This window comes from Atractosteus spatula, chromosome 15, assembly GCF_055471065.1.
Source record: "Atractosteus spatula isolate fAtrSpa1 chromosome 15, fAtrSpa1.hap1, whole genome shotgun sequence".
Taxonomy (NCBI): domain Eukaryota; kingdom Metazoa; phylum Chordata; class Actinopteri; order Semionotiformes; family Lepisosteidae; genus Atractosteus; species Atractosteus spatula.
The window spans coordinates 10025184-10040023 of NC_142720.1; the positions used below are offsets into that span (position 1 = coordinate 10025184).

Below are 14840 nucleotides of genomic sequence, written 5' to 3' on the forward strand. Positions count from 1 at the left end.
CAACTGCTCTGTTGGATAAAATCTTTTTTTTAGTTTTTAACTCAATGCTTTTAATCTACATTCAGCATCAGAAAGCTGTGAAAACAGTACGGCTCGGGGATTGAGGTGCAATCTGTTGACATTTTCATATCACCTTCTTTCTCACTGTGCAGTCTGGTCTAACCATACACAAATACAATGTGTGGATGTCAATCACGCCAGGCCCCATAGGAACTGTGGGGCAAGAAAAACTTGCAACGTGCCCATTAAAGAGCAACCATCTAGACAACCGGGGCTCTCTTTTCAAGCCGCACCTTGTCAACAAAGTTTGACTCCACCACGTTTTGCTTCTCATTCTCGTCAGGTCCCTCGATGGTGACGAAAAAGATGTTGATTCCCGACTCCCTGGCCAGACGCGAGGCCTCCTCAACTTTGTCCGTGGGCCAGCCATCCACCAGCACCACAGCAACGTTAGGCGCCCCTCCGCGGTTCCCACTGGAGTCGCTGAAGAAGTGCTTGTTGATGTAGGTTAAGGCCTTGCCTGAGGGAACCCAGAGGAAGATTTAACAAGGTGCTGGGAAACCCGCGGCCCATCTTGGCAGCCTCTTCCAGAGATCTATCTTTAAACGGGTCCTCATCTTAAATGTTTCATCCATATAAAATGTGGCTGTCCATGCACACCACCACTGAGTATCACTCACCCACATTGGAGAGCCCCCCCTTCTGGACTATCTTTTCTATTGCTGGCTTCACATCTCTGGAACTGGAGTAAGTCTTGAGGCTAAATTCAGTCATTGGGTCATCCCTAGAGCAAAACAAACCCCAAAATGTGTGTGCATAATTCTGGTTTCTGTTTATTAAAGAGAGTGTCAGGTTTATGAGTTTGGAAGATTTGGTTGTCTCTTGCTGTGACTAAAGCCTATAAGTCAGGCACCTGAATTTTGCCATCCAAGTTATCACCACATCTTGATTCAGTCTGATGTTTCTGATGTTTTCTGACTCCCTTTTAATTAAGATTAAGAAATCTTTAATGAGTGTAAAGAAAACCTGTTTACTAAATTTTCTAACTTTTCATTTTCAAGGGGAGTGTTACTATAAAACCTACAGGAGCACACATCATTATTGGTTCACTTAAAAACATGAAATATTTCTCTGTAAGCTCCAGTGCGTGACAAAATAGGCCTTAGGCCTTGAAAACAGATATAACTTAATGCTTTTCCACACAACTAGATTGCCACAGGCATGTTAATGTAGATATTTGCTTTGTCATCTGTTTTGTCACTTTTCAGTGTTATATCAAATGCAGTCATAGATCTACTGTATAGCAGGAAACAATCGGTGCAGTAAACCGTTGCTTCAACTTACTTGGAATTTAGGGTTTACTGTAAACAGAATAAAGCATGAACAGCTGAAGACATCCTAGAGACCTGAAGAGCTGTGGAAAATCTCTTTATTTTCAGAAATTGTTTAGGTTTGGCTTCTCTTATGCTGAAACCCAAAGAATTTGTGATCATGTATTCATTCCAAAATTCTGTCCAGGGCTCTTGAGCAGATACTCCTTTGATAGACACTAAAACTACACCAGAGGTCCAAATATCTTTACCCATATTGGATGATTCCCATCATAGGACCTGCAATTCCAATGTTGAGAACCTGAGACACTTCGGCCAGGAAATCCTTCTGGATTTTAAAACGACGCTTCCCTATGCTCCAGCTCCCGTCCATTAGGAAAGCGATATCCACTTTGCAATCTACAGGGACACGACAACACCGAAGAACAAGGCGCAATCAAAAAAGCCACAAGAGGGTACCGAGAGTAGAGAGTGAAGACAGAAATACGTTTCAGAAATGAACAAGCTCAAGGTTGAGAGCTAATTGGCCGCAGACAATTGCTTAATACTAAAGCAAATGCATTCATTTCACATACTTGGATCTCCCTGAGAAACTGTTTCTGTCACTCTGGGGATCAGCTCCTGTTCCTGTGCACCAATGCCTGGGGGAAGATGATGACATTAGAGACAACACAGAAAAACTGTACATGATTCTGAACAATCTGTTTCATGGTGTCACAACACATGATATCTCAATAACAGTGCTTTACATAGCCATACATTTAAGGATATGTGAAGTCTATACAGTACTGTATGTACTGTATATGTACAGTATATAATATACTATAAAGAGCAGGACAGTAAGTTTATTAGCTTATAGCGTAATTAGCGAAAATAGTGTTATGTTCTTGTAAGTAAATGAGTGCTTGACAACTCACGAAAAAAAAGATTGCAGCAAAATCTGTTGCAAGCTTTGGAGCTTCTTAACAGTTAGTTTCGGTTTGCAACCACTCCTTTCTTTTCACATTCCTCTTATTTTTAGACTCTAAAACACACTGTTGATTGTGGTTTATGTGCCTAAAAAAACAGCCTAAATTGCTCACCTGGAAAAATAAAGACTGCTACGAAGTGGTTTCAAACACTTCAGGACTTATGTGCATGCTTACTTTAATGCGTTATAGAAATCTTCTTGGATTAAGGAAATGTTCTATACAGTTGACTCTTTCCCCACATAAAATGAAAGGGGGGCTTTGCAAAACTACATCTAGAGTGGTTTGCCTCTATGAAATTCTTTTATTTTATTCTCTACAGGTCTGCATGCTCCTATATTCTTCGGGTCTCTTCGGCACTCAGTAGGGAAACCCCCCGGTCAAAGCCAGTTCTTTTTGTCACGGGAGTAAGGCTGTTACAGTATTAATCGACCCTACCTGTGTTGAAAGGGTTTACTTCAGGTTTCCAGGCATCAAAGGGCCCAACTGTTTCGAAAATATTAAATATTTGATTTGTTACCAAATTTGTGACACGTTTGAAAAGTACATCCAGAAAAGGCCTCTGGGCGTCAAGTCCAAAACTTTGCATATCCTGCACAAATAACTGGATGCTATACAGCAGAATATATGCAGATATACCGTACGTATATTTATGTTTGTCAAACATAAGTCATCTACAATATAAGTTTATATAATGAAGGTGGTGAGGTCAGGCAGATGGTTTATTTTTTTTAGTCCAGCAGCAAACAAGATATTACTCAGTTTACTGTAAATCCAGCAAAAAGGTTATACCAGTTTGTTTAGTATTGAAGAAATCCATATGACGATAAGAAGAAAAGGCGAAAGTTAAAGGTCACATTCAATGTTATCTCTGCATTTACTATCCAAAGAGCTTTACTATTAATCAAATTCCATTATACTGTACTTGCCTGTATATAACGGAATTTGATTAACAGTAAAGCTCTTAGGATAAAGATAGAAGCCAGATGATTCAAATGAGATTAGTATGACTCAACCGAATTTAAAAAAAACTTTATTTTGCCTTTGTTATTCTTCAGTAGAGGAAGTTTTGTTACCTACCTGTACCTTGTGAGTGAGTTGTCTCTGGGATGATTTTACGATTTGTGTCTTGTTCTCCAAATCTGGTGCCTAAGAATAGTTTAAAAAAAAAACTAAATGTTACACTGACTCCTAAACATCCAAACTCTTGGTTTAATACTTAGAACTGCTAGAAAGTACAATACATTTTTGAAAAGAAAATGTTTAAAAAGCATTTTCTAGCACACATATTCTATTTTTAGTGACATTATAAACACAAATGTTTTGTCATAAAACCAAGAACAACAGTAAAGCAAATCAGACACAACACAGTCATAAAAATAATAGAATACTTTTCCCAATTTGTCAAAAATCTGCAAGACAATTAGAAGAGTTAAAGCAGCATTAGTCTTAATGATGCCATTACTATTGTTAAATGCAAGGTCAGTTAATATTAAATACACACTGTGTATTTTATGGTGTAGCATAAGAATACACAATTTACGAAATATATATTTTTATATATTTCTGTGATAACGTTACTGTATTTATTACATTATATAAATATTATAGTTACAAAGCTGAAACGTTAACCACTGCAAAAAAAAGTACTAAGATGTGCTTTATTACACAAAAAAATCCTCAGAATACGTTTGTCAGAGGAAACAAATTATGTTTAAATATATTATATATAAAAGTTGCTTCAAATAATTGTACACAGTCCAGCATTACGCACTTTTTAAATCAGTCTTCTCTAATCCGTAAAATGTTGATTTATATTTACAGTACTTCCTACAATTATAACCATTTCCGTTTCAACACAAACACTGAGAGGCATTAAAACACAACAGATTGCCTTTGGTTTCAAATACTCATTTGTTGCATTTGTAATGCTGCTAATATACTGTACTGTATACTGTATATACACTATATTTAACTAAATATATGACTGTACCATTTGTTAATCCTAATACCTGAAGTAAGAAGAATATGCATGGAAAATCATGTGGATCAGGCTCTTGCAAGACGATCCCAATAACAGTCCCAATAAATACATTTCAGAAATAACATTTATAACAAATAACATTTGTTGAGGGGATTGTTCACAGGAGCTCCATAATATATTGAATTTAAGTTATTTTTTCAAGTAATAATAATTGCTTGCATTTGTATTGCAATTTACATCCCAAAGAATAGCAGGGGGATTTATTCACGGTATAGGGTACAGAAGGTGAAGGGCAGCACCCTCCTGGTCTGATTTTCCCTTTCATTGAAAAAACATTCCTTCTTACCGTACTGTCCAAGAAACCAGCGATCAAATTCAGAGGTAGCAGGTCTGGGGCTCTGAGCTAAATAAAAACACCAGATCATTTCACTTGATTTTTCTTGTCTTGTGGCCCAAGTGAAGATGCCCTTGCAGATCCACTTGGATCACTCATGGAGACTGAAGCCATGCAGTACCAGTAGGCCATGCAAAGGGTTAAGTCTGTCATGTAATATTCAGACAAAAATGAATCGATTCCCAGTCTTTGTTGCATACAAAGTATGCACTCAGGCTGCAAAGTTTTGGGATTGAGTCTACCCAACTGGCATGCCTTTTATGTGAAGACAATTCCCACTGAAAGACTGGATCCAACATTGCAGACCCACACTGCCTCCTTGACAAACATGACTTTTTTCCCTTCATTATTGAGAAAGACACTTAATCCTGGCGGAGATCAACGCCTGCCCTGGAAACCCTACACACGGACCGTTCTGCGATGCCAGTTAACTTAGAGGAAGTTGGAAGGAGACTGGGACACCCCAGGACAACCATGCAAACTCCACACAGAAAGCACACCAAGTCAGAATTGAGCCCAGGACCCAAGAGGCATCAGGCAACAGTGCCATCTGCCGCCATGGACTCGTTTACAAATTATTACTACCCAACAGGAGATAAATGTGCATGATGCGTACATCAGAATGACAGCACAGAGCACAAAGCTATCAACTGTCTTTGTGCTATGTGTCTTCTATTCTCAGTCCTTACCTGGTGTGTCATAACCTTCCGATTCAGTCCATGTGTAACCAGAGTCAGGGGCCGCATAACTAATATCTACAGTAGATACAGAGATTGAGAGTCATTCACTGTGTCTCATGATAGAAGCAAACTGCACAACAGCATCATATTTACTTATTATTATTTAGATTTTTATGTTTGAAGCTCTGGAAATTAGTGTTAATTTATATTTTTATTTTTATTTTTTAAGTGTCTGGTATTACAGTATATATTTAACTTTTTCTAATATTCTTTTTATAGTAGGTTTCTTAATCTAACATCTTACAAAAAACATGGAAAACCATTGATGTTTTAAAAGACAAACATCTGATTTTGTAAATGCTTTCTTTCTTACACGCCTTGGATATTATTGCCACCAATACCTGTTGGCCGTCTATATCCATTCTGCCAGGTTGGTCTTTGGTAAGAGTGGTGCCAGTCCCTTCTAGTAAAAGCTGCATGGGAGATTAAAAGCTGCTTTTGAAGCAAAATATTAAAACAAGCAAACTACCAATGTGACTAAAGCATGCGGTGTCCTGTTTCAGGAGATACCTGAAGCAATTCAGTTCAAAAACAATGCCAATTTACAAATAAGAACAGGGCAAACAAAGGAATGCAAGCATGCAAGCTAGCATCTTTTTGTCTGAAAAAGCTAATTTGTTAAAGTTTCTTGTGTGAACTCCTTAAGGATGGCTAGCTAGCCTTCCAAAGTATAACGGAAAAAAGCATGAACAATTCTTCTGAAAGTCTTCATATAATGCTCTGAAGGGGGAAAAAAGCATTCAGTTAAGATGTGTTTTTTATGAATAATCATACAGGATAGCTACAGGCAATTTGCCGATACTTGTCATGTATGTTTATTTTGAGTACCAGGCATTTAATAAGAGTATCAGCATTTTAATGAAACTCAATGAGAAATGTGTTCTGGACTGCCCAGTTCAAACCTTGCTTCCATTGAGCCTAACATTTTCTGTTTTATTATAACCTACATTAGTCAGAAAAGGGAATAATTAAGGATTGCCGTTTAAAATGTTTTCCATACAATCATAAATTAGAGTGTCTGCTGTTATTGTTCGTGTCTCTATATTTCCTATCCTCCCTGTTACAGATTCCTCTCTTGGCTTAACCCCTCAAACAGCTAAACCCCACATACTGTATCAGCTTGAAAATATTCTCCTGAATATATGTATCATTTTCATCACCTGCAACCATTATCCAGGCTCTCCCACATGGAAGACGTGTTAACTTGATCCAGTTTAGCCCTTCTTCACAGCCTTAAGCTGGTTTAAAGAGGCTTGCTGAATTCCAGATCTAAGTTGGGAGATTGTCCTTCATTCTTCCAGAAGCTCCTATCTCCCGCCGTTTTCCTATATCATCTTGCTCCAACACACATACTGGGGTCATCGGACCTTCTTACAAGAGGCTTCATTAGTCTCTTGGGAGCGGGTGAAGTATTTTCTTTGTCCAACATTGACCTGTTCGTCTTTCCACTTGTCCAGCCCTTTGGCACCTCAGTGTCACATCTGATAATAATGCCACACAGTTCTGTTTGTGCTCTTACTCATTTGTTTCCTTTTCCTAGCATTATTATTCCAAGCATGTATTTTACCATCAGTCTCCTATAGCATCCTATAGTTATTTAATTGTTTTTGCACTCAAGTCCAAGTTTCACATCCCTATCTAAATTCAAGAAACGCACATTGACCAAAAACCTTTCCTTTAGGGAAAAAACGTAACCTCCTTCAAATATTTGATTTCCCAATGCCTATATAACATCATAGTAAGATATAATTTTGACTATTGAATATGTTACTAATAATTACACTACTTTTGTACTCTGGATAATAGTAAAACAAAACCAGGAAGGGAAAATGCTATTTGAAGAGAGAAACAGAAAAGTTTAAGAAACAAAGTACATGTGTATGGACAGCCCACAGCTCCACTAAACTCACCCAGATAAAAAGCTTTTTTTGGTATAAAGAAAGCACTTTGACACAGACCGAGACCGAGAACAGCCGAGCACGTGACAAGAATGCCACAAAGTTCACGGGGTGAAGTTTAGCTCTGTGTAAAGTTTCAGTGCAGCTGACACCTTCAAACCCAGCAGCCAAAGTCAGCAACCAAAGAAAGAGACAGGCTTCGCTTCCCCACATGACAGTCATGCTATCTAGTCAATCTGTGCTCCATCCTACTGTAGATCCCCGCTTTCATGAACAAAAAGAAGAGCCGTGTTTGACAGGAACTTGCAAAAACACCTCTGTGGACAATACAGACCGGAGCAGTTAGTGAACCATACATGTGCGCAGACAGCAGCAACCAAGGCCTCCCCAGAGATTAGAGGGTGTAACAGAGTGGGAGCAAGTGAATAAGTGAAGCACAGAGTCATTGTTTGTGCTCCTCCATGCCCTCAGTCCATACAAGCAACTGTATATACAGTAGTCCTGGGGGCAAGTGTATGAGTGCACTGACTTAAGTCCTGTAGACTGAGCATTAAAAAAACTTACGCTCAGGAATCCACACAGTCACAATCCGCTGACTGAGGGATACAAAGCTTTAGCCTCCAACTTTCAGACTCCACTATTAAATAGTATTAAGTAGTTTCAAGCAGCTGAAGTCTTCAATTTATGCGCTGGCTATGGTCTGTTTATTAAATGAAGAGTTATTTTATTGTCATGTTTGGCTTATGATTGTTTTTTAGCGGGTGGCCTTATTCAGGACAACAGCAATAAAATACCTAAAGTAAAAGATAGGATTTGTAAAAGTAGGATTTGAATCCTAATAGCTTCTTAATTCAACTAATAATGATTCAGAGTAAATAATGTCCATTGAGCGGTAAAAAACATGGAGGTAAGGAATGACTTCCTTCAGCCCAGAAAGAAAGCCATTAAGCGGAGCGCAGCGTCGGCTGGTGGTGCAAGAGAGATCACAGGTGCCATCTGAACGGATCAAGTCTCAAGGAGACGCAGAAAGGTGGCCGGGGGCCGATACAGATCCGGTTTCAGTATCCAGCTCGTTCTACAGCCGCGGCTCCAGGGACAAGCAGGAACAGGCCCCGGAGCTGGGCGAACGGAGACCAGGAACAGGCTGAGGTGGAGGAGGAGGGGGGGTCAGGAGGGAGTACAGAGACTGGGGGGACTGGAGATAAAGTGGGGGAGGGTGTGCATCAAACAGACAACCTTGTGCCGCTCCCACTGACTTTCAACATCACCGGCCGTCTCTCTCCCGCGGAATTTACACCTTTTTTCAGGGGTTTAGGAAGAGTTAAACCCATAAAAGTTTGAGAAACCCCCCTCGGTCCTCACATAAGCAGCAGCAGCCAAGACCGAGGGCTTTGAAACAGACGGGAGACAACGGAGGGATGGAGCAGCAGGGCGGTACGAGGGGAGCGAGGAAGAGAAAGGACCCAGGCGAGAGGCTGAGGAGCGCAGGCAGGGAGGCCAGCCGGCAGGGCCTGAGCCAGGGAGGAAGGGGCTGGAGGCACTCCTTAGCAAGAAGTGGCGACAGTGGGCCAGTGCAGAATAAGAATGAGAGGTCTCTGTCAAGAATGACACCAAGGTTCTTGCTAGAGGAAGGGAAACAATATTACATTTAAATACAATATATAAGTATTATAGCACATACGCTTGGCTCTGTCACAGTCATTCCACTTAAGTGATGAAGTCCTAGTATAACAGATTAGATGGCAATTGTTTGTCATGGTGCTTGCCTTTACCTAATGCAAATCTGACATCAAGCTACCCTTTGGAATTAGATACTGGTGAGTGAAGGCAAAAAGAACTATCTGCTTCTGAGGACTAAGTTATTAGTCATTCAAGTTATTTTTCCTGTGAGTGAAGATTTGCTAATAGTACTGAGAATACTGTACAAGGTACTCAAGGAACGTAATGGGTCATTTAAAAAGGAATTAAAACGTGTGTAGTCGCAGCTTAGTTTGAACAGGGTAGCAGAAACTGAGTTCTCATTAGAATGCTATCACAGGTGATACTCTTAAATGAGGCAGGCAAACCTAAATCAAAAGTGGGAGGGAACAAAACCACTTTTTGTAGCTCGCAAGCATGCTATATTTAGCAAGCATTCCTGCAATAGGTGTCAGTACTCATAATTAATGCAGGGAAAGTTCAAATAATCTTGGACGGAAATAATGCAGTACTAGCACAGTATATGAAACTATTTAAATACGATTTTATCAATTGTCCTAGTTATCAGAATCAGTTTAGGGTTTATTACCTATGGTTAGATAGTTTTAAGTGTGGACCAGGTAAAAGCCATTGGTCACAGTGCAACTGCTGCAGTTAAATAGAATGCCTTCTGATGGAGAGGATTTTCAAACACTTACTGGGGTGGGACTGCACAGCTTGTTGGTTTCTCTCTGTAGCAGAAAGCTGAACTCTGTTATAAGCTGATTTTCAAGAGGAAAAAAAAACAAAGGAGAAACCTGAAGATTAAAAAAGCTTAAAAAAAGAATTACTAGGAGATTAATATAAAAAGTATCAAAGAGACTACTGTTGCTTTCCTGCTACAGAAAATATATTCTGTTTTTTACAATATGTTTGTGTTTTTAGTATTATTATGTTCTGGGACATTGGAAAATATGTAAGCAATCACTCCAAAACATCTTTGTATTTGGATCGGTTTATGTCAGTGTGAGTTCAAAGAAAGACAGACGCCTTCCTTCATTAGAGAAGACAGAAAGAAAGTGATGTAACTCAATGAAGACTACCAGGAAAGATGTGACAAGGCACAGAAAACAAGCAAACCAGAAAATGCAGAATTGCACAAAATTAACCAAATATGACCCAAATGGGAGACTTACCTGGATTAGCAGGGGCTCCAGACTGTCTTTTATAGGTACTTATTGGGTCCTGCCGGCGAAAACCTATACACAGTCATTATATTAGTAAAGCACTAGTGGACTGGCAGCAGATTTCTACTTTAGGAACAAAGGAATTCTTTTTATTCCAGAACTGATGAGACAATGGCCTGTGATGTATTATCAGTGTCATCTGGTTCAAGGATGTTATATAATGTAACCTGCCTTTCAGCTCCTGTGTGGGATGTGCACCTATCTACACCTGAGCACCGCTTTTCACCATGTACAGTATTTGTCAGTGCTAATGGGTTTTAAAGCTCTCAAAGCCAACAGATGTGGCCCCCAGTGTATCCAGCAGCAGAGCAGTCAAAAAGAACCATTGCAGGATAGCTGACGCAGCTGTGATCGACTGAATAGGCCGATTGGAAAAACAGCTCTGCACATACAGCACAAAGCAAAAACACTGCAGTGCAAGGTTTCGTTCAGCAACCTGTGAAAAGCAGAATAAAATACTTAACAGTGAGGTTGAAGGAAAAGCCAGAAAAAAATCTATTTGCTGTGGGCATCCGTTGTGAGAAATAAATGCTGGCCTAGTTTGTGGCATATGCAGAAAAGACATCGGCGTATTTCAAGCGTGATTACCTGAACTGATACGAGGAGAATTTCTACTTGCATAGCTGGAAGTGCCTCTGAATGCTTGGAAGACAGTTTATTGGCGGTTAGTGTGACAGTTTTATGCAGACCGGATTTTACTTCTGCTTTAAAACAGACAAATAATCTGCAAAACCTCTAAACCATACCTTGTGTTGGCCCTTTTGCTTGAGAATTCTGTACCTGCCCTGAAGCCCGTGTTGAGAATAAGAAAATAGTTTAATGCATTTATAATCTTGTTAAAGTGCATCAGACATGATTAGAACATTATATCTTATTACTATAAAAGTATGCTAGGAGAACAGTAAGTGAAAAAAAGTCTGCCTCTTTCTCATAGAAATCCTGTAGATTGTTAGTCTATTGCTATTAGGATTTTGTTTGAATATTATTAAGGTGAAGGTTTCAAGGAGGATCTGGGGTCCATCCACTCAGGAAAGCTCTGATACATTTCAATAAAGAAGTCAGCAAGTCATTGAAACAAAATCTACAATACTATTTAAATTTGAATGGATACAAACAGGATTTGTACAGACAAATTCTAAAGCACATAAGTCTTTTCTTTCTTGAAATACTGTTCATTTTAAATTGGAAGAATCCTAAGCAGTCGTGAGATTTTTAATAATAAACTATAAGACCTCTATTATCTTGATCCTGCCCTTTTCAGAGATTCAAAGGATTTATAAATGCTAACTGTTTTAGAATTTTAACTCCTATGGACTATGTTTAGAAGCTGAAAATATTCTGAATTACTAACTATCCACAATTAAAATGCAAGTTAGGATGAGTGTTACTGAGTACTGAATCTTTCACTCATTTATTTCAGATTTGTAAGCATTCAGAAATATCCTGGTGGGCACATGCATTGCAAAGTTCATCAGACACGTGAACATTCACTAAAATACAAACAAAAACAGGGACAAAGGCATAGCTTGACTTGCAGACACAGGAAGACAGACACTTACACCCCAAGACAGCAAGCAGAGACACCCGACACTGCACGGCAGTACCCATTTATGTGATTGCTTCCTGAATCAGAAAGACTAAGCAATACAGTATATTCACAGCGATGCTCCAGACGCATGGGCATTTCAAGCTGGTCTATCATGCTCAGAAAGAATACTGCTCGGGCATCTGGCAACAAAACAGGCTCGTCACCAACTTATTTCAGCAAGCAACGATACTAGAAAAAGAGTGGTGAAAAAGAAATGCTGTTATCTACAGGAGTTTCTCTTTGAAATGATAGAAATCCCACAACTACTGTGCAAGCGAACAACCCTCGGTGATGTTATATGTCTTGGTGTAAGAGTCACGGGTACTGTATATTCTGTAGGAGCCGATGCACTGATTATGACTGACAGTTTTGTTTATCTCTTATTGTATAAAAAAATGCTTATTCTATCACATAGAACATTCACGTAGCTCATAGATCACAAAAAGATCAATCAAATTTAAAAAAAATACTCAGTTGCGAGCTTTTAAGTGAAATGCACATTTAAAGAGTCTCTTAGAATAGAATGGCAGGAGTCTTTCTGCTTTTATGTGCAAAAGCCCTTCGTAGTCTCTCTGTAATGTAAAACCCTTGTAAAAACACTAACAATAGCACAGACAGGGGCACCATGTAAAAAAGCTGTCCCCTCTGGCAGCGTAGCAATGAGAACCTTCTCTATCGGATTACCAGTCCGTGGATAACTGATTGAAAACCCTCCCTCAAGGTGACCAACTACTTCTGTCCTTCCTTGTCCCGGCTGTTTAATTCCTGAAGTGTGTGAGCAGTGCCCTGAGCAGCGATCCCTGCCCCTCCGACACTGACCTGCTTCCCGGACTCTGTGAGGCGCTACCCGGGGTTTGGCAGGGCTGCTGGGGGCAGGGCTGGAGCTCGGGGTGGGGGTAGTGGTGGGGAGCTGGGTGCTGGTTGTTGCGGGTCTGGGGGTGGTGGTGGGTGCTGGGGTAGTGGTGGGCTCCGTCACCGTCGTGGTTGGAGTCATGGCTGTTGTGGAAGCCTTGCCCTCCTTGTAGCCTGTGAGGAAGACAAAAACAGAACTTCAACTGAAGAGCTGAGTTACCGGAATGCCTGAAAAACCCAGCATGCAGTTTGATGCGGACTTAGCTTTTGTAGTTTAGTCACACTTGAGTCAATGTTATAAAAGAAAGGTGGGAAAGGTAGATTAACACTATCCTTTCAAAACGAGCAGTGGTCATGTCGGGGCCAGAAATGAAGACTTGACCTTTGTCACTTTGTATTCATTCTTAAAACATTATTTCTTTTGCTAACAGCTCTGAGGAAGTAAGATAATTGTAATCTTTAATAGATTTTTTGTCTGTTGGGGTTTTGGAGTCCAGAACTGATTAGATCTGGTCAAAGCTTTTCCATTTTTACACCCTGTAAATCAGGGAAAAGCAGCCCCAAGAGATTTCCTCCAGATTCTGCAATAAGAAATTGATAACCTCTTTGTAAATTATTGCCATACCTTGATCTGAGGTTTTCTCCGATGAACTTCCAGAATTCTTTGTGTTTTTAGTGTCTTGTTCTGATTTTTTGGGTTCTGTTAGAAAAGTAAAATCTCTATTGATTCATAGTTATATTTCAGTTGAATAGAAAAGAGAAAAACAAATTTTTTGAAATTACACAAGCCCCGATAAAGTCCTAGCGAGACGGATTTCATCTGACCACATCTTTGAAAGACTTTCAAAATTAGTCAGCTTTTCAACATCATGTTCTAGATCACTCCCTTGCATTTCCATGGCAAGATATCTACTGCTATAAATGTACTATTGTCTCCTGATTCAAGAAATACCTATTGTTGCATCTTACCTGTTTTAACAGAAGTAGATCTTGAAGGTAGGAACTCCAAGATGGAGGGATAGATCACACCTTTCTTTGGCTTACCCACTGAGAAACAAACACACAGTCACATAACTTCCTTCCTATCTCCTTTCTCCTTAGCCTCATGTTGCTTCTCTGAATTTTTTTGCACTGTAATCTATGTAGCAGATTGTAATCATAAAAAGCAGTGAAGAGACATATAAGAAAAATAAGAGTCCTGGAAATATAAAATTACAAAATATTCCAAACAAAATTTTCCTAAATTAGTGAGAAAACAATTTTCTGAGATCTGACCGTCCACCTAGATGACCACAGAAACCAAAACATTACACATCAGAATATAATCAAGTTGATTGAAGCTCACCAAAATGATTCAATAGTCTTTATCAAGTACTGTACATTTGTATGATAAACTAGATGATAAGCGCTTTGGCTTTCAACTGGACAAGTGTGAAAGATGACCCTCTGTCAACCTGATGGGTTTTCAGAATGAAACCACGCTTTTCCGGTGTTGCCAAGAGACAAACATTCAGAGACTGGGATAGCATGGAGAGCAACAAGGACCTGCCCCAAGATTCCGATTCTGGCCTTCCTTCTCCTCCCAGCCTGCCAGGGCCTCACCTGATACGATGAAGGACTCTCGCCACTTGGGAAGAGACAGAGATCGGACGCCATTGGAGAAGCTTCCTCTGTACACCGACTGCCCCGCCACCTTCCTCACGATCACCTTCCCTCCGGAATTAGTTATGACCCCGCTGCCAAACAAACCTCCAGGTCAGTAGGTAACACCTAAAAAAATCTGCAGGTTCAGTTCTTGTGTCTACACTACGTGTTCAGTGCCAAGATGTACAAATTCTCACCAGTGTTCCAAAATTTTCTTTGAAAAACAAGTCATATTACATGTATTTTATTAACATTTCCAACATTAACCTCTTTACTGCTCTCTGATGGTTGCAGTTGCCATAAACCTGTTTATGAACATAGTTTGAAATACTTTATTGTTGTGTGAAGCTATGCTGTTTATAAGCAATTTAACCTTTGTCCTTCATGAACCAATTTCTTAAAGTCATTTTCACCACATTATCACCACATCGTAAAAACATCCACAACAACAGTTAATATAAGACATAATGAGCACTAAAGCACAAGAACTAAAGCCAACCTTCAATACACAAGGATA

The 14840-nt window shown here is 39.6% G+C and overlaps 1 protein-coding gene across 7 annotated transcripts in view; it reads right to left on the minus strand.

Moving 5' to 3' along the window:
- Positions 1-14840, minus strand: part of vit (vitrin) — a 31285-nt gene that overhangs the window by 3867 nt on the left and 12578 nt on the right. For 2 of the 7 annotated variants that reach the window (XM_088934082.1, XM_088934081.1), the window contains exons 5-21: positions 14282-14415; positions 13649-13726; positions 13305-13379; positions 12647-12853; positions 10986-11024; positions 10828-10881; positions 10189-10251; positions 9712-9774; positions 5759-5830; positions 5367-5432; positions 4630-4686; positions 3380-3448; positions 2738-2785; positions 1907-1972; positions 1583-1730; positions 681-784; positions 294-520 (exon numbers count right to left, since the gene is read on the minus strand). In XM_088934082.1, coding sequence (XP_088790208.1) covers positions 294-520; positions 681-784; positions 1583-1730; positions 1907-1972; positions 2738-2785; positions 3380-3448; positions 4630-4686; positions 5367-5432; positions 5759-5830; positions 9712-9774; positions 10189-10251; positions 10828-10881; positions 10986-11024; positions 12647-12853; positions 13305-13379; positions 13649-13726; positions 14282-14415 — 1570 coding nt within the window. The remainder of the gene's footprint in view (positions 1-293; positions 521-680; positions 785-1582; positions 1731-1906; positions 1973-2737; positions 2786-3379; positions 3449-4629; positions 4687-5366; positions 5433-5758; positions 5831-9711; positions 9775-10188; positions 10252-10827; positions 10882-10985; positions 11025-12646; positions 12854-13304; positions 13380-13648; positions 13727-14281; positions 14416-14840) is intronic. The other 5 variants (XM_088934085.1, XM_088934084.1, XM_088934083.1 and 2 more) reach the window with 5 other exon arrangements.